Below are 23,639 nucleotides of genomic sequence, written 5' to 3' on the forward strand. Positions count from 1 at the left end.
CCAAAGAAATAAATAAAAAAAAACTGTCAAAATATTTTTGGTTACCTAATACTGTTCCATTTCATCAACTTTAAATTTTTGGCACAATGAGTTCGGTAGTTAATAAATCATCGACTCGTTTTGCTCCCAAAGTGGGCAATCGGGGCCCAGGGAGGAACCAGCGGTCGCGCCGAACTTCCACTATCCGTGCATCGTTCAGTGTGCCCAGCCAGGACTCAGAGGCAAATCGCAGGCCCGTCTTGGACGCTAAAGTCGACATTGAAGAGTCTGCAATCGATGACTCGGAACTTGCTGCTCAGTCTGCGCTAGCCACACCTCCATCGTCGGCTCCCAAACCGCCCTCTGGGTCCATGGAAGCCCCGTCGCGTTCGGTGACTGCGCGTGCCTCCTCTGTAGCTTCTCCACAGCCCTTGCGTCTCACCACTATTTCAGAGCCTTTGAACAGACAACGAAGATTGAATTCAACTCGTTCCACAACCTTTGCACCCATTGTAGCGCCCTCGGAAAAGGCTACTCCTCCTAGCTCCCAAGTTGCCCCGCCACCGGCCGTGGAGCCAGTTTCCAAGCCCAAAAAGGCTTTTGTACGCGAGAAAAAGTTTGATGATCAGGGGCGGGAAATTATTGAGCCAGAAGATTTACCCAGAGTTGGTCGTGGGTTTGCGGCTGCCGACGGTGCTTTAGAGAATAAAGCCATCAACCCTCATACGTTTACCATGGCAAATTTATGCCAGGATATTCCAATAGGTCAACAAAACGAGGACTATGATCATTTTGAAGACGCGAGAATCAGCCGGAAACGCAAGAGAGCGCGAGTTCTCAGGGCCAAGCAGATGATGAGGGGTCAATACGACCCTAAGAAGCCCGAACTGCGTAAAGAACTAGAAGGCATTTATCGAGAATATATGGAAGAGCGACAAGAGAGATTTGGAAGCTCCAGGGAAGAATCGCAAGCTCGACTACAGGCCATTGACTCTGAACCTGCGCAGCGTCAAACCGTTCAGCTTCAGAAGAGCAAAGACGGCAGAATTTTGCTTGATCAGGAATCCCAGCATCTTGATAGACATGCTAATAACAAGGCCGAGGACACGCCAGTCTTCACTCGTGAAATCGACCGGTATTCCACGATTATCAACAGCTACAGTTTCAGTACCAAAGAACGCCAAGAGCGATGGACCGAAGCCGAAACACTTCAATTTTACCAAGCCCTCTCTGTCTGGGGTACTGATTTCAATCTGATCTCGCACATGCTCCCTACACGATCACGACACCAAATCAAGACCAAGTTCAAGTACGAAGAGAAACGCAACCCAACCAAAGTCCAACTGTATCTTGTGCATCGCCGCAAGGTCAATATTACCGATTATGCCAAGATCAGCGGTACCGAGATCGTCAAGCTTGAGGATCTCGAGCAGGACTTGGAACGGGTCAGAGCTCAGCACAATGAGCAGCTCAAGGTCAAGGAAGACATGAAGTTGCAAGCCAAGGCAGAGGATGCACAGAAACAAATGGCATCCAACCCGGTGCGGCCTCGTGGAATAAAGCGAGAGCGTTAATATTTATTTATATCCGTAGATGGGAGAGTTTTTCCAATCAAATTTTAAGTTGAACCATTCGTCCAAGTTGTTGCGGAGAGTTTCCTCCAGCACCTTGGACTCGTTACTGGTGCTTTCAATAGAAGGTTCGGCAGTGCGCACTGAGTCCTTTCGTGGACTTGCTGGAGGTGTGGATAGAGAGCTTTCCTGAGCCTGCTGGTGCAAAAAATCCAATATGTCTCCGTTACTCTCGGTGCTTGAGTGGACTGACATTTTCCGTTTCACGGCCGTCACAGGAGTTGACCATGCTTTCTTTCTGTATATCTTTAACTGCACCACAGCGTCAGGATCCAGCTGGGGGATTGGTTCACCTGCCAGGGATTTTACTGTGCAGGCAGGAAACATGGCCTTGAAATGGACTAGCTCCGGCAGGGAAGCATGACGGGAGAATTTGAAATAAATATGACCAGGCAAAAGTGTGTGGCCATCTTGAGATAGTACGTATCTGATGGCACTTTCGGTATGTACAAACAAGGTCTGTTCGTTGTAGGTGCCACCGGGAAAGTCACGAATATCTAGTTTTCGGTTGCGCTCATCGATATCGCTTTGACTCATGGTGACACGAGGAGATAAATAAATTGTCAGGGGGCCGTCACGGTTCTCACAATGGCCTTTGCGACACCAGTGGACACGGGCGGACGCTGGATTTATAGTGCTCAAGCCGATTATCTGACGTGCCAAAGGGCAGGTATCAGCAGCAGCCATGTAACAATGGTAATAATAACTGTCAAGATGGATTTTGGTTTGGAATCGCAACGCCAGAGCAATAAGTGCCTCTTCATAGCCGGTGGACGAGGCTACCAAGGCGAAATGGATGTTATCCGGGTACTTTGTATTGTCAGAATCGATTGTGGCTAGTAACTCTGCAACACCTACACTGTTCTCGTCGTAGTGCTGATCCGGATTGTCGTGCTGTTCAAACGTGTTATCAACGTAAAGCGAAATAGCTTGCCCTAGCGTAAAAGGCAGTAGCGCAGGATGATGAGAAAGGGCATTAACGTGCCAGGCCTCACATCTGATATCACCTGTGAACAGAATTGCCGTATTTCCGTCATCTACAAGAAACATGGTCGCTCCAGGACAATGCACGGTTGGAATCAGAGTGACCTGGACGGTTCTTGACTGGCAAGTCAATTGATGGGGAATTCCGACATCCAAGGCCTGCAAAATCTCGATGCCCCCGCCCTCTTTGCGCAGATGATGATACTTGAGAGGACCATCGCCGTTATTGTGCCGTAAATTCAGCACCATAGCTCTGGTCGCCGCCGAACAGTACACTGGAGGGCTGTGGTAAGACAGGCGTTCCAGACCAGATAGATGATCAGAATGCATATGAGTTAGCAGGCATAACGAGAGCTGTGGCTGGGTTTCTCGGATCCTGAAATCATCAACCTGCAGTCCCGGAAATTCGTCGATTTGCATGACAAAAAGATGCTTGGTGGACGACACAGTTCCAGGTCTTACCTTAGCAAGTTAATCAAGCCTCACACCATGTACTCGACCATACAGCATGGTCTGGCGAGGTATGCAGTGGACGGGCCGACTAATTTGCTGATTGTAATGGCACAGGGCGCACTGGTTTGCATATCTGCCACTATATTGGTCGGGTCTAGCTGGGGATGGGGCACCGTCGGCGCCGGGGCCTGTTTGGGCGCTACAGCGCTGTTGCGGCCCGTGAAACAAGAAAGCATAATGGCAATCAAAGGCATGGGACTACAGATCAACAGTGCGGGCCATGTCAAGGGCCTGAGCGACTCTTGTGTATTTATTCCTTACCATGACATTTTGGATATTTTGATTAACGAGGTATTTATCGGACTACAGGTACTACCGGTGATACAGATTGTTCGCGAAGACTGCCTGGTGCTCGAGCTTGCGTTCAGGTCCCTAACACCTCCGCTCCGCGATCTGGAGGTCGCCTGGAAGGGCCTGAGGCTCGCTCTTATCGACGACTCGGTTATATAAGGGCGTCTGACTTCCTACGCGTCATGACTTTTCGCGTGAATCCAGGCAATTCACAGAATACATGCCACATTCTGCCCTGCAAAATCAACTATGACGGCGCGGTGGACACCACGAACTTTGCTGTGAGCGGATCCCAAGCAAGCTTCCGGGGACGGCCGCTGGTCGGTCGCACCGTCGACTTGCACGGATACACTGGGGTTGTTTTAGAGCCCGACACTCACCGAGTCGCCCGCAAATTCGACACTCTCACAGTGTGGGGCCACGGCGTGGCAGATCAAGATACAGCAGATCGGCTACAAGAACTATTAACGGTTAGCAGAGCACTAAGTAAAACTAGTTAGCATCAGACAAAATAAGAAAGGTAGCTTGGTTTTTTCCACAGCGACAAAAAGTCTCGAGCCAAATGCACTCTTGTCATCATTACTTACGGTTTCAAAGTGGCAGTGAAGAGGTGAAAAAAAAACCGGCTGCTGACATGCGTATATAGCCATTTATGTGCATCACCTGGACAACCCTCTATTCCTTGGTGTAGACGGCCTTTTCGACCTTGACGAGGTTCTTTTCCAGACTGTAGATGTAGACGACACACTGTTTGCCCTTTAGATCTAATAAACAAAAGCTCGGTATTGACGAGACTGACTCGGCCGATTGGGCGCCGGTCAAGGAGCCTGGGCTGAGGAAAAACTTGCCGTCCAGCTCGAAAGTGTCCACGTTTGTGGAGCCGCCCCACAGCACGACGTCGGCGTTCATCTGGCGCGACGCTATGAGCAGGGCCTCTGGGTCGCCGTCCGGGATGATACTGAGGCCAGTGGCAAGACCTAGGCGCAGATTCTCAACCTCTATGGTTTGCGTTAGCGGTAACTGTAAATCTGTATCCATGTCTCCTTTCACACCGACGACGTCCGACGTGATTGACCGCAGCAACTTCTGGGTCTTGGTCCCAGCCACGTTGCCCAGGGCCACCACCTTCTCGATCTTGCCCGGAATCAGCAGCTTGCGAAACTGTTCGGGCACGTCCTTCGTTAGCTCGGTCTTCACCAGCGTGCAATACTTACAATCGCCCGGTCCGGAATATGTGCGTCTGCCACAACGAGAATTAGCATGGAGGGGGGGGAGAAATTAGTAAATCCTAGAGGTTTATGTAAATATGCGTAGATGAGTACACTGAAAAGGGTTGAACCATAAATATTGACAAGTAAAAGGCGAATAAAGATTAGCCGTTTAGTAGGGAAGAGGGAAGCTGGAGGCCCATCCGGCGATCTCATCGTGGAGAGCCTTGAGCTGGCCGTCCTTGTCAGCGGTGGCCGCAGCCTTGAAGTCCTTGAGCTTGTTGGCCTCAGCAGGAAGAGACGCCTGCAGGTTCTGGCAGTAGACAACAGCCTTGTTAATATATTGGGCAATGCGAGCAAAGTCCTGCTCGCCCAGGCCGCGGGTGGTCATGGCGGGGGCGCCGATGCGGATGCCGCCGGGAACCAACGCAGACTTGTCACCGGGGATGGCGTTCTTGTTGCAGGCAATGTTCATGAGCTCCAGCACGTGCTCGACGCGAGCACCGTCAATGCCCTTCTCGTTCTTGAGAGAAACAAGAACCATGTGGGAGTCGGTGCCGTCGGACACCAGCTTGTAGCCCAGCTTCTTGAACTCGACCTCCAGGGCCTTGGCGTTCTTGAGAACCTGCTCCTGGTACTCCTTGAATTCAGGAGTGTTGGCCTGCTTCAAGGCAACAGCCAGAGCGGTGATGGTGTGGTTGTGGGGGCCGCCCTGCAAACCGGGGAAGACAGAGAAGTTGATGGGACCCTCGAGATCGTACATGACCTCCTTGCCGGTCTTGGGGTTGACCGAGCGAACGCCCTTGCGGAAGAAAATCATAGCACCGCGGGGACCACGCAGAGATTTGTGGGTGGTGGTGGTGACGATGTCGGCGTACTCGAAAGGCGAGGGAATGACGCCAGCAGCAATCAAACCGGAAATGTGGGCCATGTCGACCATAAGGTAGGCACCGACCTTGTCGGCAATCTCACGCATGCGCTTGTAGTCGATCAAACGGCAGTAGGCAGAGGTGCCAGCAACCAAAATCTTGGGGCGGAACAGAGCAGCGTTCTCCTCAAGACGGTCGTAGTCGATGATGCCGGTCTTGTCGTCAACCCGGTAAGGCATGGTCTCAAAGAAGTTGGAAACAGCAGAGATCTTGCGGGTGTCGGTCTGGTAGCCGTGGGACAAGTGACCGCCATGGGGCAAGTCAAGACCCATAAGACGGCCATGAACAGGTAACAAGGCCTGGTAGACCTGCATATTAGCGGGAGAACCAGAAAGGGTCTGCACGTTCACGCCCCACTTGGTAGGGTCGAGGTGGAAGGCCTCAAGAGCACGCTGCTGGCACAAAGTCTCAATCTGGTCAATGTGCTGGTTGCCACCGTAGTAGCGAGCACCAGGGTAGCCCTCAGAGTACTTGTTGCACATGGGAGTGCCGACCGCCTCAATGACGGCGAGGGAAGTCAGGTTCTCGGAAGCAATGAGAACAATAGACTCGCGCTGGCGCTGGATCTCATCATTGATGATGGCCTGGACCTGCGGGTCGTAGGCGGCCAGGTGCTCGTGCATAAGATTCTTATGCGACTCCGACAAGACGTAATGAGACATTTGTGAGTAGGTGGTTGGAGATTCTGGGGTCTTGCAATGAAATTTTTTAGCGCTACCGGGAGACCCTTACCCAGCCAGGGTTTAAAGCTCGAATTGTACTGGCCGCTCTGTTCCGTTAGCGTAGGCGACCCAATACCCCCACGGCCACACCCTCGCAACCAGACACAGTTTGAACGTAGCTATCGGCGGTCGCAAGTTATCTTTATGACTCTTTCATTCAGATCGTCACGAGGTATACTGCACCAGTGGACCGTGTTATCCCAAGGACCCTGTTTGTTGAGGTATCACCAACCCCGCGCCGGATTGTCCCGGGTACTCTCTTACAAAACGGCAACTCCCAGCCCAGTCCCACCTATCATTCCTATAACCATGAGCAACCAGCCTAAACACACTTTGACTTTGATCCCCGGTCCGATTGAGTTCGACGATGCCGTTCTCGAGTCAATGGGCCACCCGTCTATCTCCCACACCACCACGGGCTTTGCTGAGGTCTTTGGCGAGACACTCAAGCTGCTGCGCACCTTGTTTTTTGCTACCGACAAGAAGTCTCAGCCTTTCCTGCTTGCTGGATCCGGCACCGTGGGCTGGGATTTGGCCGGCACCAATTTGGTTGAGAACGGCGAGAAGGTTCTGGTCCTGAACACCGGTTTCTTTGCCGAGGCGTGGGGTAACTCCCTGCGGGCCCTTGGCGCGGAAGTCACTGAGATCAAGCCCGAAATTGGCGATGTTCCTGACATGGCAGAGATCGAGGCCGCTCTCAAGGCCAACAAGTACCGTGCCATCACCATTACCCAGGTCGACACCTCCACTGGTGTTCTTACTGATGTCAAGAAGATCGCCGAGCTTGTCCAGCGTGTCAGCCCCGAGACGTTCACTTTTGTCGACGGTGTCTGCTCCATTGCTGTTGAGGAGCTGCGCTTCGACGACTGGAAGCTTGACTTTGTGCTCACCGGCCCCCAGAAGGGTATCGGTGCTCCCGCTGGTCTGTCGATTTCCTTCGCCAGTGCCCGCGCCATCGAATTCCTCAACACCCGCAAGACTCCCACGGGCGCCTACTTCTTGGACATGAAGCGCTGGATCCCCATCATGCAGGCCTACGAGGGCGGCAAGCCCGCCTACTTCTCCACCCCTGCCATCCAGAACGTCTACGCCCTGCGCACCAGCTTGCAGCAGTATGCCACCTCTGCATCGTCTGTCGAGCAGCGCTGGAAGGAGAATGCCAAGGTCAGCGACCGCGTCAAGAACGAGATCGAGGGCCTGGGTCTCAAGCTGGTTGCGACTAGCCGCTCGCATGGCGCCCATGGTCTGTCCTGCGTCTACTTGCCCGAGAAGGTGCAATTGGGTGACTTCCTTGGCGAAATGCTCAAAAACAACATCCAGCTTGCCGGCGGCCTCGTCCAGCCCGTGGCCAACCGCTACTTCCGCATCGGCCACATGGGCGTCTCGGCCTTCAAGTACGGCCACATCGACTACCTGCTTGAGGTCCTGCCCAAGGTCATGGCTCAGCTGAACAAATAATATACTTAGCACCCACAAATATTATAGAACTATTTCGTCCGCTTCGTCACTCGGTACTTGGCTTCGAGCCTGTCCATGAACCCGTTGAAGCGCTGGGCTGATCTGGCCTTGATGAGTGCAGCGAGGTCGGATTCGTCGTTGGTTTTGCGAATGTTGAGTTTCTTGCGGAGCTTCTCGGCCTCTTTGGCCTCCTTGCCGCCCCTTTTCGCCCGCCTTTTCTGCCGAGCCGCCGTGGTGGTTTTGGCGAACTTGCCGTACTTTTCGAGTTTGCCCTCCTCAATGGCCGCATTGAGTTCAGCAATAAGCCGGGCCTGGTCCCCTACTTCAGTGTGAAGCACCGCCTCCAAAATGCGATCAAAGTCTCCCTCGTATTCCTTGTAATAGCGGAGCAAGTCCCGGTGCTCTTCTCCACTCTCCCTGTACTCCTTCTTGTCCTGCTCAATCATCTCCTCCGTGAACTCTTTGCGGAAATACTTGGTAAACAGTTCCTGTAGCGTAGCGTCCCCGACATCTTCGACGCAACCAAGCACGTCGTACGACTCGCGACGCGTCGGGTCGCTCAGCACAGAGTAGGCAAAAGCCACCTGCTGGAATTGCAGCTGGTTTTCGGGCGTGTTACCGGCCTTGTCTGGATGAACGCTCAGAGCACGCCTGCGATAGCCCTTCTTGATCTGCACGGCGTCGCTCTCTTTGGAAACGCCCAAAACCTCGTACAGATCGAGGTCCTTGAACTCGGCGGGCACCTGCATTGTGATTAATAAAAAAGTCACCGGATGGTGTTTTACTTCGAGTCGCAACCTGACCCATTTCTGCCGGCTTTTACGCTGTATATGGGCAAGGACAAGCACGAAAGTAAGTAAATATCGTTCTATTCTACGGCGAAACTAACCAGACGAGGACCTGATCCGGTACGGCTGGGAAACCGACGTGTGGTTCCATGTGGACAATATGAGCTCTGCCCACGTCTACTGCCGGTGTCCGGAGGGCTACAGCTGGGATTCGATCCCCCAAGAGGTGCTTGACGACTGTGCGCAGCTCACCAAGGCCAACTCGATCGCCGGCAACAAAAAGGACAACGTAACCGTGATCTACACCCCGTGGGCGAATCTCCGCAAAGACGGCAGCATGGACGTGGGCCAGGTCAGCTTCACCAACGCCAAGCAGGTGCAGAAAGTGCATGTGCGGACCCGGCAAAACGCAATTATTAACCGGCTCAACAAAACCAAAAAGGAACTGTACCCAGATCTTGAACAGGAGCGGATAGACTACGAGAAACTACAGCGACTAAAGTATGCTGAAGAGCACCGACAGCGCCAGAAGGTCGACCTGGAGCAGTCCAGGGAGTACCGCAAGCTGGCCGAGCAAAAGGACAAGGCATACAGCGCCCTGTTTGACGACGAAGTCATGCGACACTCGAGCAATCAGTTCCGGGCAGACGACTGGGAGGACGACTTTATGTGAAAAATAGATAGAACGCATCATCTACACTAAATTAAACACCGAGGGCAGGGAAGTTTCCGGCCTCACGCTGCTCGTCCCACTTGGTGATCCAGAAGACGGGGCACATGGCCTGGTAGGCGCGCCAGAACTCCTGGCAGGGAGCAAACTCCTCGCCCTTGGCCTTGATGCAACGGTGGTAGTCCACGTAGTTCTGGAAGCAGCGGTGCGTCTGGTTCTGGTTGGGGAACCGTGAGTCGTTCTGGTAGGTGTGCAGCTTGGACTTGAGATCTTCAGACTCAGACATGGTAAGTTGTGATGAGGAAAACCCAAATCGCTTATTCTTAGTGGTCAGGTAATCCCGCTTACCTAATAGTTACTGCACAGCGTGGGGTGATTTAGAAGGGCCTGGCTTCAGAGACATATAGACCCGGTTCTTGAAAAAGCTTCAAGTGGGGGTTTTTTGTCGCTTTTTGTTTGTTATTTTCCGCCGGCTGTTTGTGAGCGTGTTCTTAGATGGGCTCGCCAACCGGCGTCACAACCGCCTCTGACCTCACTCTCTATGCCCTCTCTGATCCCTTGGTCCTGGCTGGCCACTACTTTTTGGTGGTGCTGAAAGGCGCCGTGGAAGTGAACGGCACTGTGATCGAGGCCTCGCTTCGCGAAATCCCCGTCTCGTGTCCCCTGCCGCCGTTTTATGCAATCAAGCCAGCACGGAGCTTTGTCCAGGCGTCGTATTTGGCCAACGATTCGCACAGAGACGCCGCCACGGTTGTGGGGATCAAGCCAAATCCATTAACAAATTTTTCCAAGCTCGCGTCGCCGTTCAAATCGCTTTTTCCAGAGCTCACGGTCGTATCGGATCGCCCAGAACTCCAGCCTTTCAAATCGTGGAAAAGCCTCAGTTCTCAAATCGACCACGGCCACAAAGTTGTTCTTTTGGGCCCGAAAAATTCAGGAAAGTCTTCGCTGGGCCGCTATTTGATCAATCAAAGGATTGCTAAAAACCAGCACGTTTATTACCTTGATCTGGATCCAGGACAGGGCGAATTCACTCCTCCCGGTACTTTGGCGCTTTGCAAAGTGACCGACTTTGTCTTTGGACCTCCATACAGTCACTGTGGGTTTGATAATGTCGTAAAAGCCCACTCTCTCGGCTATGTTTCTCCCATGGATACTCCAGCCCGATACCTCGATATCTTTCGGGACTTGTACGATAAATTCCTCAGTGTTGCTGAGAACGAAACATTAATTGTCAATACGCCCGGGTGGACCAAGGGATTGGGTCTCGAACTGAACTCTGACGTTTGTCTTTCGGTTACCCCGGACTTTTTGTGTCATATGGGTAACGATGAGGGGTTCCAAGATTTCACAGAGGCAACCAAAGATGCCTGCGATCACATTGTTGCTGTCGATGCAGTTGATATTGGGGAAAACGCTCCTCGTTTCTCGGCTGCTGAACTGCGAGTGGCCCAGTCAATGGCCTATTTCCACAAAACTAATCAAGACCACTTGACCACCTGGAACCCTTACAAACTGCCCTATGGTAAAGACGGAATCTATGCATTGTCAGTACTCGATAGCGATGGCATTGATTTAGCTCAGGATGCTCAGGTCTGCACAGAAGGCACAATTGTTGCCATAGCCGCCTGTGATTCACCTCCTCCTATCAGTGATTTTAGTATGGATATACCATTTGTTACCTCGGATGTGAGTATGGAATTACACAAGGTTTCGGAATGTGTTGGATATGCAGTAATCCAGTACATGTCGCCCGATTTTATTCGTCTATTGACCCCCCTAGACCCGGCTGTTATTGGCAACCGGTCGGTTATACTTGTACGCGGTCGTCTCAAACTGCCTATTTGGGAGATTTGGGACCAAACATCGTCTTCACCCGCGCCATGGTTGTCCTCGAGAGCCGCTGGCGGCCTTGGAGGATCGCAGCTCAAGTTCCGCCGTAACCTACAACGTCGATAATATAATTTAGCTAGCCATACGCTCTTGCATCAAGTAATACTTTTGCCGCTCGTTGTCATTAACGCTAGGTCGGACCTTTTTGAACGCAGCATTGAAGTCCTCCATGGACACCTTCACTGCAGTATTGCTGGAGGACTTGAGTGCCGACTTTAAAGCGAGAACGGATGCTTCGCGAACCAGAGCGGCCAAATCAGCACCGCTAAAGTTGCGACATTTCTCGTCATGAGCCAGCAGCTTGAGGTCGACAGCGTCGTCAAGAGGCGCCTTGCGACTGACGGTTTTGAGAATTTCGTACCGTTCTTCCGGCTCGGGCAGCTCAACAAAGAGCTGCTTATCCAGTCGTCCCGGACGAAGCATTGCGGCATCAATCATGTCGGGTCGATTCGTAGCTGCAACGACATAAATACCGTTCCTGTCTCCTACACCATCAAGTTCAGTAAGAAGGGTGTTGACCACTCGAGACGAAGATTCCGAGTTGGTATCATCGCGTCGCGGAACCAATGCATCGAGTTCGTCGAAAAATATGACGCACGGAGCCGACGCGCGAGCTCGGGTGAACACTTGACGCACTGCTCTTTCTGATTCACCGACATACTTATTCAGAAGTTCCGGACCTCTGACCGATATGAAATTAGCTCGTGATTCATTAGCAACAGCTTTAGCAAGAAGCGTCTTACCACACCCTGGCGGACCCCATAGTAACACACCCGAGGGGGCTGCGATACCTGCAGCAGCGTAGACCTCTGGCTGCTTAATCGGCTCTACGATTGCGTATTCGAGCTCTTCACGAATAGGGCCCATGGCACCGACGTCTTCCCAAGAAACGTCCGGCACAGTTGCAAAGCCTTCACGTTTCGATGATGGCTGGATAGTTGGGATGGCCACTAAGAAATCCTCATAGGTGATAGCCAAAGGCTCCAGCTCCTCAGCCGTCAAAGGATCGGGATGACGCTGCAAAAACTTTGAGATCAAAGACTGAGAGCGAATCGGCTGCGGTCGAGGATTCGCAGGCGGTGCAGGCGGTGCCGGTTGTTCAGACTGGTCCGGCTGCCCACCCTCGGGCACTGTTTGGTCCACCTCCATCGCTTCGGGCATTGAGTCACCCAAATCTCCAAAAATGCGTTTGATTGCAGCAACGCCAGCAGCGGCAACTAAAGCATTGAGATCGGCGCCTACATAACCAGGAGTCATTTTGGCGATTTTCTCGAAATCGAAATTTCCTTCTAATCGGAGTTTCCGGCCAATTGTTTCCAAAATACGTTTTCTGGATTCTTGATCAGGAACAGACATGGAAATCTCGTGGTCGAAACGACCACCCCGGCGAAGAGCTGGATCAATTGCATCTGGGCGGTTTGTGGCACCTATAATCATTACGGGGCGACCACCTGTTTTTTCCAAAGCAACATCGTCCATACACGTCAGAAGCTGGGCAACAATACGTCTTTCCATTTCACGTTGTACGCTCTCTCGTTTAGGAGTGATTGCGTCTATTTCATCAATAAACACAAGACAGGGAGCGAGCTCTTTGGCTTCCTCAAAGATATCACGCAGCTTTTTCTCACTTTCTCCAGACATACCACTTACAACACTGGGGGCACTCACGTTAATAAAGGGAACACCAAGTTCATTTGCAATGGCGTTAGCCAGAACTGTCTTACCACAGCCAGGCGGGCCATGTAACAATACACCGCGAGGGATTTCTGAGCCCAACCGAACATAAATCTCCGGATGGGACAGAGGCATAGCTAGTAGCTCAAGAATCTGGGCAATAATGTTGTCAATTCCACCCAGATCAGCCAAAGTAACCTGGGTAGCCGGACGGCGATCCGCAGCACTAGCAGCAATCTTTCGTTTCTTTTTCTTGCTTTCTTTGGACGCCTTGGGTGCTTCTCGTTTCTCCATACCGGCTTTGGGCACGTTCCACAAGTCTACCGTAGCTTGGTTCATAACATTAGATTCAGACTCTGGAACAGTCACCAGTTTTTCAACATCAACTCCCTCAAAATCGCTATCTGCATCTGCAGTTGGGGTATTTTGTTTCTCTTCTATTCTTAGGCGATTGATTGCCTTTGTGATTGCTGGTAAAAGGATAGATTTTTTTGTCCGCTGGAGCTTTGGGTCGATGGTCTGGCAGATCTCGGTGGCCCTGTCGGCGTCCAAAGCCTTTGCAGAGCTCCCGTCTTCCACCAAGTACTCTGAGAGAATGCTCCATACGATTTTTTCTGTTTTCGACATCGAATAAGTTGTGATGGATGCCCAAAAAGCTCAGAAAAAAACCAAAGTTAAAAAAAAATTACCAGTCAAACCTGCTTAGTGACCGACGATGGGCTGGTTTTCTAGTAAAAAAAAGCCTACGGTTACTGCCCAAGACAAGGCGATTCTCGACCTTAAACTGCAGAGGGATAAGCTGAGACAGTACCAGAAGCAGCTAGAAGGAGTCAGGGCGCGTGAGCATGAACTGGCCAAAGAGTGCCTGGCCAAGGGCAATAAAAAGCGGGCACTAATTTTTTTGAAAAAGAAACGGTACCAGGAACAAATGCTGGAGCGTACAGAAGAGCAGCTGGCTTCTCTTCAAGAATTGGCCACTAGCATTGAGTTTGCTCTCGTGAGTGCCGATGTGCTGCGCGGGCTGGAGCAAGGAAACAAGGTGCTTAAGGAGCTGAACGCTGAAATGTCCCTCAGCAAAATCGAGCAGATTATGGACGAAACCAGCGAAGGCATTGCCCATCAAGAGCGGATTTCTGCAATGCTTTCTGAGCGTATGACCGACGTCGACGAGGACGAGATCCAGCTGGAGCTGGAGGCACTAGAGGCCGAAACGGCGCCAAACCTGCCGTCATTGCCCCAGGTTCCTAGTAAAGCGCCCCCGGCCGTCTCCCATGTGCCCCAGATTGAACAAGAAACCGAGCAGGACGCTGAACAAGAGACAGAAGTGCATGAGCCTATGCTCGCATGAACTAAAGACAACACATACATATACAAGACAGCTAAGGTATTTATTCCGAAAGCCAATCGAGAAAATCGGGAGTGAAATAGGAGATCAGAACATTGGCACCTGCCCGTAAACTTCCCTGGGCAGCTTCAAAGGCCATCATCTTGAGATCGCAGTATCCCTTCTCGGCAGAGGCGTGGATCATGGCGTACTCACCGCTGACTTGATAAGTGAAAATGGGATAGTCGCGGCAGATCTCGGCAGCGTCGGCAACAATGTCCAGGTAGAAAGTAGAGGGCTTGAGAATGAACGCATCAGCACCCTCGAGGATATCACGTTGCAGAGCACGACGGCCAAGTCCACGGGCACCGGGAGGCAGCTGATATGCTTTGCGGTCTCCCTTTTTGGGACAAGAGTGAGCGGCCTCGCGGAAGGGCCCGTAGAGTTGACCAGCGAACTTGGCAGAATAAGAAATCAGCATGGTGTTGTAGGCAACATCTGCAGAGACCATGGCCTTTTTGATTGCTACAATGCGACCATCAATCATATCCGAAGGGGCGACAGCGTCTGCACCTGCCCGGGCATACGCCACCGCGACGCTGCACAACCGCTCAACGGAGGGCTCCCGAATGATAGAACCGTCATCTCTGAGAATACCGCAGTGCCCCGTGTTTGTATACTCACACAAACAAACGTCACAGATCACAAAAAGACCCGGAAATTTGGCCTTCAGCGCCTTGACAGCCTGGATCACTGGAGTCTCCTCCTTGTCAGCCCACGAGCCTCGTTCGTCCTTGACATCTTCAGGTACTACACCAAACAGCAAAACACTCTTCAAGCCTTTTGCTACAAGCTCTTCGACGTAGGGCAAAAGCTTGTTTAGACCCCATTGCTTTTGGCCAGGAAGAGAATGGATCTCGTTCTCGGTATCTGGGTCAGTGGTGATGAACAAAGGATACACAAACATGTCCTTGTGCAGAATGCTGTTCGACTGCCATTGACGAGAAACAGGATGAGCATATCCTGGCGCCAATAGCGACGACATAGGAAAGTTCAGATCTGGTTTGTGGGGTTCTGACATGATGACTTAAGATCCTCGCCTGGGGAGGGCTAGATCAGCTATTACCGGACGGTGATCGCTGATCAAAAACTTGTAATGGGAATGAGGAACAGCATAAAACTCGGTTTTGACATCCTGTGTATGCCAAATATAATCAATGCGGGTATGTGGCTCTTCTCCAAAACTGGTATAGGTGTGCTTGTGTCCGAATTTCCGGTCCGAATAGAACGAGTCCTCGCGGAATTCCCCCAATGTTTTAGAGGCGTTCTGCTCAGGTTGAGAATTGAGATCGCCGCACAAGATTTGCGGCCCAGACTGGTCTCTCATTAGGCGCACGATCAGCTTGGCTGATTCCTGCCTTGCTACCTCGCCTTTATGATCAAAATGAGTGCAATATAGAACAAATGCCTCGCTGGGATCTTTGATTGACTTGAAGTGGGCTTGAATCACAATTCGTTTCAGAGCAGCGTCCCATCCGATCGAAGGCTTGTTCGGGGTTGGGCTGAGCCAAAACGGCGACCAGTCGACTGTCCAAAGCGCCTGCTTGAAAACAATAACAGCAAACTCGCCCTCTTTTTTACCATCGTCTCGCCCGACCCCGGCGTAATCCCAACCTGATCCCAGCAACCTGAGAATATCCTCCAGTTGGGTCCACAAGACCTCTTGCAAGCACACAATTGAGCAATTGTGCAAGAGAATTGAATTGACAACTGCCTCTCGTCTCTCGGGCCACTTCAATTCGCCCTCGACCGGCTCTCGGCGCGCATATCTGATGTTGTGGGTATATACTCTAACCATACCTTTGACTAACCCAGCTGAAACAGGTTTGTAGAGTGTTTTTTAATCCCAAAACTGATTAACATAGAACTGATAGCCTAGCCTTAATTAGATAAATATTTTATAGTTCTGCAGCCTGATTCACCTACCCCACTAAGCATGAGTTGCCACGATGCGCATCATGATCACCATCATGACCACGATCATTTACCACCCCCAGACACAAATGAGGCTCAGACGCTCTATTCCAAAATTAACCTTGATCAGGTCGTTGTGTTGAACGAATGCGATCCTGGCTCTGGGGCGGCAATTATCCGCAAATACTCTGAGCGCCTTGCTACCGAGCCCTACCTTGAGTCCGACGTCGACCCTGAGCTTTTGATCACAATTCCGTTCACTGGTCTTGTGAGATTACATTCATTATTGATAAGATCATTCGCGGATGCCCGGGCGCCCCGAGAAATTCGCATTTTCAAGAACCGCGACGATCTGGATTTTACCAACGTCGCCGATCTTAAAGAGGTCCAGAAACTGGAGCACCCGGCTGAAACAGGTGTCGGCACAAGCCAGGACGATGGAATTGTGGAGTATGCGCTGAACCGTGCTCAATTGTCCAACGTCACTTCTATCACCCTCCACATCCCGTCCAACTATGGCGCGGAGACGAGTGCTATGACCTATATTGGTCTGCGTGGCGACTTTAAGGAGCTCAATCGGGCTCCGGTGGTTACCATGTACGAGGCTGCCGCCAATCCAGCCGATCACAGGAATATTCTCAAAGATGCCGAACAGTTGCATCGAACTGCAGACTAGTTGGCAGGCAGCTGGGCACGTTCAGGAGGATGAGGAGCTTCAGCAGACTGATCCAGAGAGATTTCAGCAGGTTGGGCGGCTTGTAATTCTGTTGGCATGGTCTCCGGCTCGGTTTCTGCCTGAACATGAACAGCATCGGGGGGCAGGGGAGTCTCAGCTTCTCCCCCATCATGTACAGGCTCTGAATTTTGCACACTTTCGCTTGTTTCTGTTTGAGCAAGACCGGAATTGTGTGTATTGTCAATTTCTGGTCGAAGTTGACTCTTTGAATGAGCGGCCTCTAGTTGTGTAGTGTCCTTAGGTATAACATGATTGCACAAGGGACATTGTCGTCGGTACTTTGTTAGCCATGAAGCAATGCACGTGCTATGAAAGATATGACCGCAGTCCAGAGCTCGAATACTGGATCCGACCGGAATGACATCTAGGCAAATACAACATGTTTTTGGCTCACGATCACCATCGTCTGGCTCAGTCAACTCATGTCGAGGAAACATTATGCTAAGGTTATCAGGGGAAACAACTTTATCAGAATTTGCCGGTCTCCGATGCTGTTCTTCTATTTCGGGAGTCGGGGCAACCTCTGATGTTTCCGAAAGACCAAACATCCGTCTGACTTTGTTCAGCCATCTCAGCCTTGCCGGTTTCGGCACCATCTTGAAAAAAAAGCATGTCCCCATTAGCAGTGCTCCTAGTCCCGCTGCTCCGACAATAAAATACAAGGAGATAAAAGCTTTTGAAGAAGGGTGCGTCTCTTCGCGGCTGCCATGCGGTTTGAACGCCTCGGAATCTGCTGCTCGAACATAATTACAGGACACCATTGCAATATCAGGCGTCTGTGGTCAAAAATTATACTTCTGAATTAGCGGCACGGGTATAGCCACAGGCAAAGCCAACTCTAACTTTGTTCCATGCCTACGTGATGCCCATGCAGTCTTGATGCGGCCACAGCACGGCAATGAAAAGATTGGCGGCCCCAGATTTCGCGTTTAATTAGAATTTAGATATACAAGCTGCTAGTCCACTGATGCACAACGAATAGTGGGTGAGCCGACCTCAAATAGACAAAGTGCGAGGATCAGCTGCATCTCAGCCTATGTTTGAGTCTGTTTGCTGAATTCAAACCGCCAGAACCCGCTACCACTACATTCTGGTTTATGCCAATATTACTAGCCAGAAAACACTTTGCAAATGAATACCCACTGTCAGCTTGGTGCAAACAGGCGATCAAACCGACTGCAGGTCCTATGCGGGCACGAGGCACTATGACGAAATCGCTGGATTCGGGCGAAAATCAACAGAAAGTTCGAGGTTTAGTATGTAACTACAGGAGTTTAACGGAAAGCACCGCGAGAAACCCGCTCGAGAACGGAATCGTAGTCAACCTCCGAGAAATCGGTTCCCTGGACATCGACAGCAACACCGTTGAGGGCGCGGCGGAGAGCGTCCTTAGAAGAAGCGTAGATCATTTTAGAGCGCAAGGGCGAGGAGTCGGGGGACCAGGTGTAGAAAACAATCTTGTTGCGCTTACCCTCGTTGTTGGGCAACTCGAACTCGAAGTCATAAACGGCGTAGCGGCAGTCATTCTCAGGCAGCTCGTTAACAAATTCGTCATAAGAAGAAGCCAAGCCTTTCTTCTCAACCACAATCTGAGTCTTGTCGTCGGACAAAACGTAAATGACATAGTTGGTCTCGGCCTTTCTGCCACCCAACTTGAAATTGTTGAACGCAGTCAAAGCATCGTCATGCAAAGTAACACCAGACTTGGACTGAATTGTTAATTTCGGTTCCAGCCATAAAATGCCTCTATTCCGGCTCCCTCGGAGCTACTTACCATCGTTGTTGTTATGTCAGTGGCATCTTTGGGAATAGCTGGGAGGCGCATAGGCTTAGGTCTACGGCAGGGTAAGTCTAGTCGGGGTGATCCGATCTGCCAATTTTGGGCTACGTGCTGGGTTTACTAGCTTCCGTCAATCGTTTTCTTACAATGGTAGCCTGAATGACGCCAATGGCCACCAGAATGCTGCCTGTTATTGTCCAGAGATCTGGCAGGTCTCGCCATAGTATGAGCTCAAACACGACGGCCCAGAGGATCTGTGTGTAGCGAAATCCAGCCAGCATACTCACTTGTTCCTTTTGCAGTGCGACTGCAGTCATGTATTGCAAACAGAACCCAAAAAGCCCTGTGCCTACGAGTAGGACCCAGGTGCGAATGGTCTTTGGCACGGTGATCCTCGACGGATCGGCGATCATCCACGCCGCACTCAAGAGGACAGAAAACATACTGTAGCTTCCTACAACGCATAGTGGGTGAGCACGGGTTCCGATGGAGCGCACTACAATCATGACTATGCCCGTGATGAGCACTACGAAGAGAGTAGCCATGATCGCCAAAACACGAAGTTGCACGCTGCTTTCACTTCCAGTGGTTTCCTCGTGGTGGAAGGGCGGCGGTTTTGCTACAACAACCACGCCCGAGAACGATACTAGGCCCCATGCAGCTTGCTGCCAGAAGTACTGTTCGTGCAGTATTATCCGCGCCAAGACCGGGGCCACCTGCGGGCCCAAGAACGTAAGTACGGTTTGTTCGGGCAGCGACAAGTGCTTCAAGGCAAACATTGTTAGTACAATTGCAACTGTTCCTGAGACACCGCGAACAGTGATCAACAGTCTTACGCCGGGCGGCCCCCAAAAATAGTGATCGATATTTTTGTACCACATGTACAGGACAGTCGTGCATAGGGTTATGGACATTCTTGTGAAAATTAGTACCATCATATCGATTTTCTCCATCAACAGTTTGGACAATGCTTTCATAGCCTCGCCACATAGCATTGCAACCAAATAAAGCTGGCATCCAGGCGTGAGATAGCTCCAGAGTCCTGACTCAACTGTGGGCTTAGGAACGGCCTGTTCATTCAAATCAGACAGTTCGATGTCCGATTCGAATAGAACCTCTTCTTCCGAGTCGCGCCTTGCAGTGGCTTCTGCCATTTTGAAATTTTTGCGATGACTCGATGGGTTGCCAACTTTGAAATAACCCAAAGGGCTCTACAATGAAATGCTTATGTAGTGATGGGCAAGCTGGGCTCAGAGGTGCGCGGAAGGAGATCAGGCCTTGCTATGGGTTTCAATTAGCTTCTGTCGAGTAATTGTTGCTTGAACGACCCCGAAAGCAACCAGAGTGCTACCTACCACTGTCCAAATATCGGGCAAATCATGCCAGATTACAAGCTCGAAGATGACAGCCCACAAGATCTGGGTGTATTTAAACCCTGCCAACAAATTAACTGGTTCTTTCTGGAGGGCAACAGAACTCATGCTCTGTAGACAAAAACCAAAGAAACAAGCGCCAAGAAGCATCAGCCAGGTCTCTGATGTCTGAGGCAGCGTGAACCTCGAGGGCTCAACAATCATCCAGCAGACGCTAAACACTACAGTTAGCACGCTGTAGCTTCCCACCACACAAAGGGGGTGGGCTCTGGTGCCAATTGAACGAACCACGACCATAACTAGCCCAGCAAAGATAACCACAAGTAGAGTTGCTGCAATTGCAAGGAAACGGAGATGCAGACTGGCACCATTCTCGTTCGTATACTCGAAAAATGGCGGCGGTTTGGCGACCACGATGACGCCTGCGAATGAAAACAGGCTCCATGCAGCCTGCTGCCAAAAGTATTGTTCATGCAGGATCAGGCAAGCCAGCAACGGCGTTACCAGCGGACCCAAAAATGTCAAAACGGTTTGTTCCGGTAAGGAAATATATTTGAGGGAAAACATTGTTAAGGTGATGGCAGCAGTTCCACAGATGGCTCGAAAGGCCAGTAGTCGTCTTACTTCAGGGGGACCCCAAAAATAGTGTTCTATTCCGTTGTACCACATGTATGATATTGTGACGAGGGCAGTGACCCCCATGCGGAAGAACAGCAAAAACACCATGTCTACTCGCTCCATGATGAGCTTTGACAGCGCTTTCATAGTCTGACCACATAGTAATGCTCCTAGATACAACTGACAGCCCGGGGTGAGATAACGAAATATTCCAGACGGCTTGACGGCTATTTCTTCCGGATCGGCCGGAAAATCGTCCAGGGAATCCAGCTCGATGCCGGATCTTATCAACGCCTCTTCGTCTTCGGTAAACTCATGAGATTGTCTATCTTCCGTCATATCCACGGCACTGCATAATCTCAAGATTACATCTATTACCTCATCGTCCGCGGGGCTATCCAAGACACTGGAGACTCCACCCCCAGCTTGCTGACTTGCAAAACTGAAAACAAAAGGCGATGGCGCAGGTGAATCCGTCGTCCCCAGGGTTTATGGCAAAATTCGCCCGCCCGATGTTTGTGATGATCGGTGTAGGTGTTGCTACGTTTGAAGGACTCAAGTATTTCCGCAGCCGGCTCATCGCGATAAGCGAGCCCAGCGATCCAGCCAAGACCGAGTAAATTAGCCCAGCCCGGGGATCTGCGGGAGTTTTCCACAGGTCCGGGCAGGGTCCGGGCAGGGCCCTGCCAAGCGGCACGAGTAAAGCCCCTGCCAGGGTGACCTGGGCCAGGTTTGCTGACAATTACAGCGTCATTTGATTTGCAGAACCGTGCGTCTTGTCCTGGAAACCCCCACGTGTCTGACAGCGCTGCCTCTGGCAAGCGGCCCGGCTAATGGGCTCCACTCGCTCCGGCAACCTGTACTTTACGGGTCCCCACATCGAGTTTCTTAGTTTATTCTTTATCGTCTGTATCATCCAGTACGGCTGTCCCCGCCCACTGCACCATGTGCCTATCATGCATGGACCATTAATAATCTGATGCGAGGGACGGCCCAATTATTTCACCTGCGGGGCCCGCTCATTGCCGGCGTCGGTATTTGAGCACTGTTGGGGCTATGTTTTTCCGAGACGAGCTCCGAAGAGGAAGAAGAAGAATCAGATGGTTAAAATATCTAGTGCAATTAGCGAACGGATTTAGCTAGTCATATCAAAAACCTGCATGAGGGTGGCAGGGGCATCGAAAAAAACGTGGCCGCTCACAGGTTGGCGGCGGTCAAATTGCGATCCAAGCGGTTCTTGACGCAGTCAATGAACTCCTCGGTGGTGACATAGCTGTCGCGCGAGGTCTCGCCGCGGGTGAGAGCCAAGTCCTTGGTCATCTTGCCGTCCTTGGCGACGGTGTCGATGACGGCCTGCTCGAGCATCTCAGCGAACTTGACAACCTCGGGAGTGTTATCGAGCTTGCCGCGCTGAGCAATGCCCTGGGTCCAGGCGAAAATAGAAGCAATAGAGTTGGTAGAAGTCTCTTTGCCCTGCTGGTGCTGGCGGTAGTGACGAGTGACGGTTCCGTGGGCGGCCTCGGACTCGAAGGTCTTTCCGTCGGGGGTGATCAAAACCGAGGTCATAAGGCCAAGAGAGCCAAAGCCCTGGGCAACAATGTCGGATTGCACATCACCGTCGTAGTTTTTCAGAGCCATAACGAAGCCACCGCTGGACTTGATCATCTGGGCGACCAAGTCGTCAATCAGGCGGTGCTCGTACCAGATGCCGGCAGCCTCAAACTTGTCCTTGAAGTCACGGTCGTAAATCTCCTGGAAGATATCCTTGAAGCGGCCGTCGTAACGCTTAAGAATGGTGTTCTTGGTGGACATGTACAGAGGCAGCTTCTTGTCAAGGGCCATGTTGAACGAAGCCAGAGCAAAGCCCTCAATGGACTCATCTGTGTTGTACATGGCCATAGCAACGCCACTGGCGGGGTAGTCAAAGACCTCGATGCGCTTTTCCTCGCTTCCGTCCTTGGGAGTGTAGACAAGCTCGACCTTGCCTGCGGCAGGGATTACCACATCCTGGGCCTTGTACTGGTCACCGTGCGCATGGCGGCCAATAATGATGGGCTTGGTCCAGCCAGGAACCAGACGAGGGATATTGTCGATAACAATGGGTGCGCGGAAGACGGTGCCGCCCAGAATGTTACGGATGGTTCCGTTGGGAGACAGCCACATTTTCTTGAGCTTGAACTCCTCAACCCGGGCCTCGTCAGGGGTGATGGTAGCGCACTTGACACCAACCTGGTACTTCTTGATGGCCTCAGCAGCCTCAACAGTGACCTTGTCGTCGGTCTTGTCACGGTACTCAATACCCAGGTCGTAGTACTTGAGGTCGACGTTAAGGTAAGGTAAAATCAACTTGTCCTTGATGAACTGCCAGATGATGCGAGTCATCTCGTCGCCATCAAGCTCAACAATAGGATTCTTGACTGTGATTTTCTTGTTTGATGCTGCCATTAGTATTACCGTTGGGTGTTGTGTGAAACAGGCTACCTGGGGAAGGTTGGGGTTTTAAGTGTTCTCCGACTGGTTGATGCTCATTGAGCACTACCCTTGCCCGGGCTCTGCGTAAACCGCGAATTAGCTAATCCCGCATCACGGAGATGGCCGTTAGGGGTGCCGGGGTGTGAGGGGACCGTACCCGGGCCTGTTTAGACATGGCGGCCAATAGCGGATGGTGGTCGAGGGTGTCCCGTGACCTTATTCGTCCACGCGGGGTAGAACAAGACCAGATCCCGTAGTTATTCTTTCCGTGCTATCTCCAATTAAGCCCAGAACCCACGCTCATTGGCTATTTTCTCGCCCCAGCTCACATCCTTGCTCCGCTCCGTTATCGGCAATGTTCCCCCCTTCGCGAAGAATACTCTAATTCACCTCTAGCCAAAAGCCGTTTCTTGTGTAACTTACCATGACGAGCCATGCGCTTGCCAAGGGCAGCAAATCCACGCTGATACTTGAACACTGTTTGTTAGTGAACCCGCTTGTCGCAAAACCAGTCACAGGGTAGCCAGAGCTGAAAAATACGCTGCGACCGCCGCCGTGTGGGACTTTACTCCCACAAAACTAACCAGCACACCAAATTACTCGAGCCCTTTCCTTCTGGCAT

The 23,639-nt window shown here is 51.5% G+C and overlaps 19 protein-coding genes across 19 annotated transcripts; 8 read left to right on the top strand and 11 right to left on the bottom strand.

Moving 5' to 3' along the window:
- Nucleotides 1-86: 86 nt before the first annotated feature.
- Nucleotides 87-1,553, top strand: B9G98_01196 (Transcription factor TFIIIB component B''; the record flags this gene model as incomplete). Its single annotated transcript, XM_024807754.1, has 1 exon — nucleotides 87-1,553. One exon carries the CDS (start codon nucleotides 87-89, stop codon nucleotides 1,551-1,553), a length of 1,467 nt encoding a protein of 488 aa, XP_024663522.1.
- A 3-nt stretch (nucleotides 1,554-1,556) lies between these two features.
- Nucleotides 1,557-3,014, bottom strand: B9G98_01197 (5' exonuclease Apollo; the record flags this gene model as incomplete). Its single annotated transcript, XM_024807755.1, has 1 exon — nucleotides 1,557-3,014. One exon carries the CDS (start codon nucleotides 3,012-3,014, stop codon nucleotides 1,557-1,559), a length of 1,458 nt encoding a protein of 485 aa, XP_024663523.1.
- Nucleotides 3,015-3,083: 69 nt separating this feature from the next.
- On the top strand, nucleotides 3,084-3,557 carry B9G98_01198 (hypothetical protein; the record flags this gene model as incomplete). Its single annotated transcript, XM_024807756.1, has 1 exon — nucleotides 3,084-3,557. The coding sequence occupies one exon, from the start codon at nucleotides 3,084-3,086 to the stop codon at nucleotides 3,555-3,557; it is 474 nt and encodes a 157-aa protein (XP_024663524.1).
- Nucleotides 3,558-3,580: 23 nt separating this feature from the next.
- On the top strand, nucleotides 3,581-3,898 carry B9G98_01199 (hypothetical protein; the record flags this gene model as incomplete). The annotated part of the gene is made up of 1 exon (XM_024807757.1): nucleotides 3,581-3,898. The coding sequence occupies one exon, from the start codon at nucleotides 3,581-3,583 to the stop codon at nucleotides 3,896-3,898; it is 318 nt and encodes a 105-aa protein (XP_024663525.1).
- A 175-nt stretch (nucleotides 3,899-4,073) lies between these two features.
- Nucleotides 4,074-4,660, bottom strand: B9G98_01200 (Vacuolar protein sorting-associated protein 29; the record flags this gene model as incomplete). Its single annotated transcript, XM_024807758.1, has 2 exons — nucleotides 4,074-4,574; nucleotides 4,613-4,660. 2 exons carry the CDS (start codon nucleotides 4,658-4,660, stop codon nucleotides 4,074-4,076), a joined length of 549 nt encoding a protein of 182 aa, XP_024663526.1.
- A 118-nt stretch (nucleotides 4,661-4,778) lies between these two features.
- On the bottom strand, nucleotides 4,779-6,197 carry B9G98_01201 (Serine hydroxymethyltransferase, cytosolic; the record flags this gene model as incomplete). Its single annotated transcript, XM_024807759.1, has 1 exon — nucleotides 4,779-6,197. The coding sequence occupies one exon, from the start codon at nucleotides 6,195-6,197 to the stop codon at nucleotides 4,779-4,781; it is 1,419 nt and encodes a 472-aa protein (XP_024663527.1).
- A 369-nt stretch (nucleotides 6,198-6,566) lies between these two features.
- Nucleotides 6,567-7,715, top strand: B9G98_01202 (Alanine--glyoxylate aminotransferase 1; the record flags this gene model as incomplete). The annotated part of the gene is made up of 1 exon (XM_024807760.1): nucleotides 6,567-7,715. One exon carries the CDS (start codon nucleotides 6,567-6,569, stop codon nucleotides 7,713-7,715), a length of 1,149 nt encoding a protein of 382 aa, XP_024663528.1.
- A 29-nt stretch (nucleotides 7,716-7,744) lies between these two features.
- Nucleotides 7,745-8,464, bottom strand: B9G98_01203 (DnaJ subfamily C member 9; the record flags this gene model as incomplete). Its single annotated transcript, XM_024807761.1, has 1 exon — nucleotides 7,745-8,464. One exon carries the CDS (start codon nucleotides 8,462-8,464, stop codon nucleotides 7,745-7,747), a length of 720 nt encoding a protein of 239 aa, XP_024663529.1.
- A 24-nt stretch (nucleotides 8,465-8,488) lies between these two features.
- On the top strand, nucleotides 8,489-9,176 carry B9G98_01204 (Coiled-coil domain-containing protein 25; the record flags this gene model as incomplete). Its single annotated transcript, XM_024807762.1, has 2 exons — nucleotides 8,489-8,567; nucleotides 8,608-9,176. The coding sequence occupies 2 exons, from the start codon at nucleotides 8,489-8,491 to the stop codon at nucleotides 9,174-9,176; spliced, it is 648 nt and encodes a 215-aa protein (XP_024663530.1).
- A 31-nt stretch (nucleotides 9,177-9,207) lies between these two features.
- On the bottom strand, nucleotides 9,208-9,459 carry B9G98_01205 (Cytochrome c oxidase subunit 6B; the record flags this gene model as incomplete). The annotated part of the gene is made up of 1 exon (XM_024807763.1): nucleotides 9,208-9,459. One exon carries the CDS (start codon nucleotides 9,457-9,459, stop codon nucleotides 9,208-9,210), a length of 252 nt encoding a protein of 83 aa, XP_024663531.1.
- Nucleotides 9,458-11,132, top strand: B9G98_01206 (Polynucleotide 5'-hydroxyl-kinase grc3; the record flags this gene model as incomplete). Its single annotated transcript, XM_024807764.1, has 2 exons — nucleotides 9,458-9,460; nucleotides 9,669-11,132. 2 exons carry the CDS (start codon nucleotides 9,458-9,460, stop codon nucleotides 11,130-11,132), a joined length of 1,467 nt encoding a protein of 488 aa, XP_024663532.1.
- Nucleotides 11,133-11,138: 6 nt separating this feature from the next.
- B9G98_01207 (putative AAA domain-containing protein C16E9.10c) lies at nucleotides 11,139-13,367 on the bottom strand (the record flags this gene model as incomplete). Its single annotated transcript, XM_024807765.1, has 1 exon — nucleotides 11,139-13,367. The coding sequence occupies one exon, from the start codon at nucleotides 13,365-13,367 to the stop codon at nucleotides 11,139-11,141; it is 2,229 nt and encodes a 742-aa protein (XP_024663533.1).
- An 88-nt stretch (nucleotides 13,368-13,455) lies between these two features.
- On the top strand, nucleotides 13,456-14,088 carry B9G98_01208 (Charged multivesicular body protein 6; the record flags this gene model as incomplete). Its single annotated transcript, XM_024807766.1, has 1 exon — nucleotides 13,456-14,088. One exon carries the CDS (start codon nucleotides 13,456-13,458, stop codon nucleotides 14,086-14,088), a length of 633 nt encoding a protein of 210 aa, XP_024663534.1.
- A 40-nt stretch (nucleotides 14,089-14,128) lies between these two features.
- On the bottom strand, nucleotides 14,129-15,922 carry B9G98_01209 (Delta-aminolevulinic acid dehydratase; the record flags this gene model as incomplete). The annotated part of the gene is made up of 2 exons (XM_024807767.1): nucleotides 14,129-15,123; nucleotides 15,196-15,922. 2 exons carry the CDS (start codon nucleotides 15,920-15,922, stop codon nucleotides 14,129-14,131), a joined length of 1,722 nt encoding a protein of 573 aa, XP_024663535.1.
- Nucleotides 15,923-16,060: 138 nt separating this feature from the next.
- B9G98_01210 (PITH domain-containing protein 1) lies at nucleotides 16,061-16,714 on the top strand (the record flags this gene model as incomplete). The annotated part of the gene is made up of 1 exon (XM_024807768.1): nucleotides 16,061-16,714. One exon carries the CDS (start codon nucleotides 16,061-16,063, stop codon nucleotides 16,712-16,714), a length of 654 nt encoding a protein of 217 aa, XP_024663536.1.
- Nucleotides 16,715-18,048: 1,334 nt separating this feature from the next.
- Nucleotides 18,049-18,599, bottom strand: B9G98_01211 (Cofilin; the record flags this gene model as incomplete). Its single annotated transcript, XM_024807769.1, has 2 exons — nucleotides 18,049-18,483; nucleotides 18,549-18,599. The coding sequence occupies 2 exons, from the start codon at nucleotides 18,597-18,599 to the stop codon at nucleotides 18,049-18,051; spliced, it is 486 nt and encodes a 161-aa protein (XP_024663537.1).
- Nucleotides 18,600-18,658: 59 nt separating this feature from the next.
- B9G98_01212 (hypothetical protein) lies at nucleotides 18,659-19,708 on the bottom strand (the record flags this gene model as incomplete). Its single annotated transcript, XM_024807770.1, has 1 exon — nucleotides 18,659-19,708. The coding sequence occupies one exon, from the start codon at nucleotides 19,706-19,708 to the stop codon at nucleotides 18,659-18,661; it is 1,050 nt and encodes a 349-aa protein (XP_024663538.1).
- Nucleotides 19,709-19,825: 117 nt separating this feature from the next.
- B9G98_01213 (hypothetical protein) lies at nucleotides 19,826-20,884 on the bottom strand (the record flags this gene model as incomplete). Its single annotated transcript, XM_024807771.1, has 1 exon — nucleotides 19,826-20,884. One exon carries the CDS (start codon nucleotides 20,882-20,884, stop codon nucleotides 19,826-19,828), a length of 1,059 nt encoding a protein of 352 aa, XP_024663539.1.
- Nucleotides 20,885-21,742: 858 nt separating this feature from the next.
- B9G98_01214 (Isocitrate dehydrogenase [NADP] peroxisomal) lies at nucleotides 21,743-22,990 on the bottom strand (the record flags this gene model as incomplete). The annotated part of the gene is made up of 1 exon (XM_024807772.1): nucleotides 21,743-22,990. One exon carries the CDS (start codon nucleotides 22,988-22,990, stop codon nucleotides 21,743-21,745), a length of 1,248 nt encoding a protein of 415 aa, XP_024663540.1.
- Nucleotides 22,991-23,639: the final 649 nt, after the last annotated feature.

Source organism: Wickerhamiella sorbophila, assembly GCF_002251995.1.
Source record: "Wickerhamiella sorbophila strain DS02 chromosome Unknown contig1, whole genome shotgun sequence".
NCBI lineage: Eukaryota > Fungi > Ascomycota > Dipodascomycetes > Dipodascales > Trichomonascaceae > Wickerhamiella > Wickerhamiella sorbophila.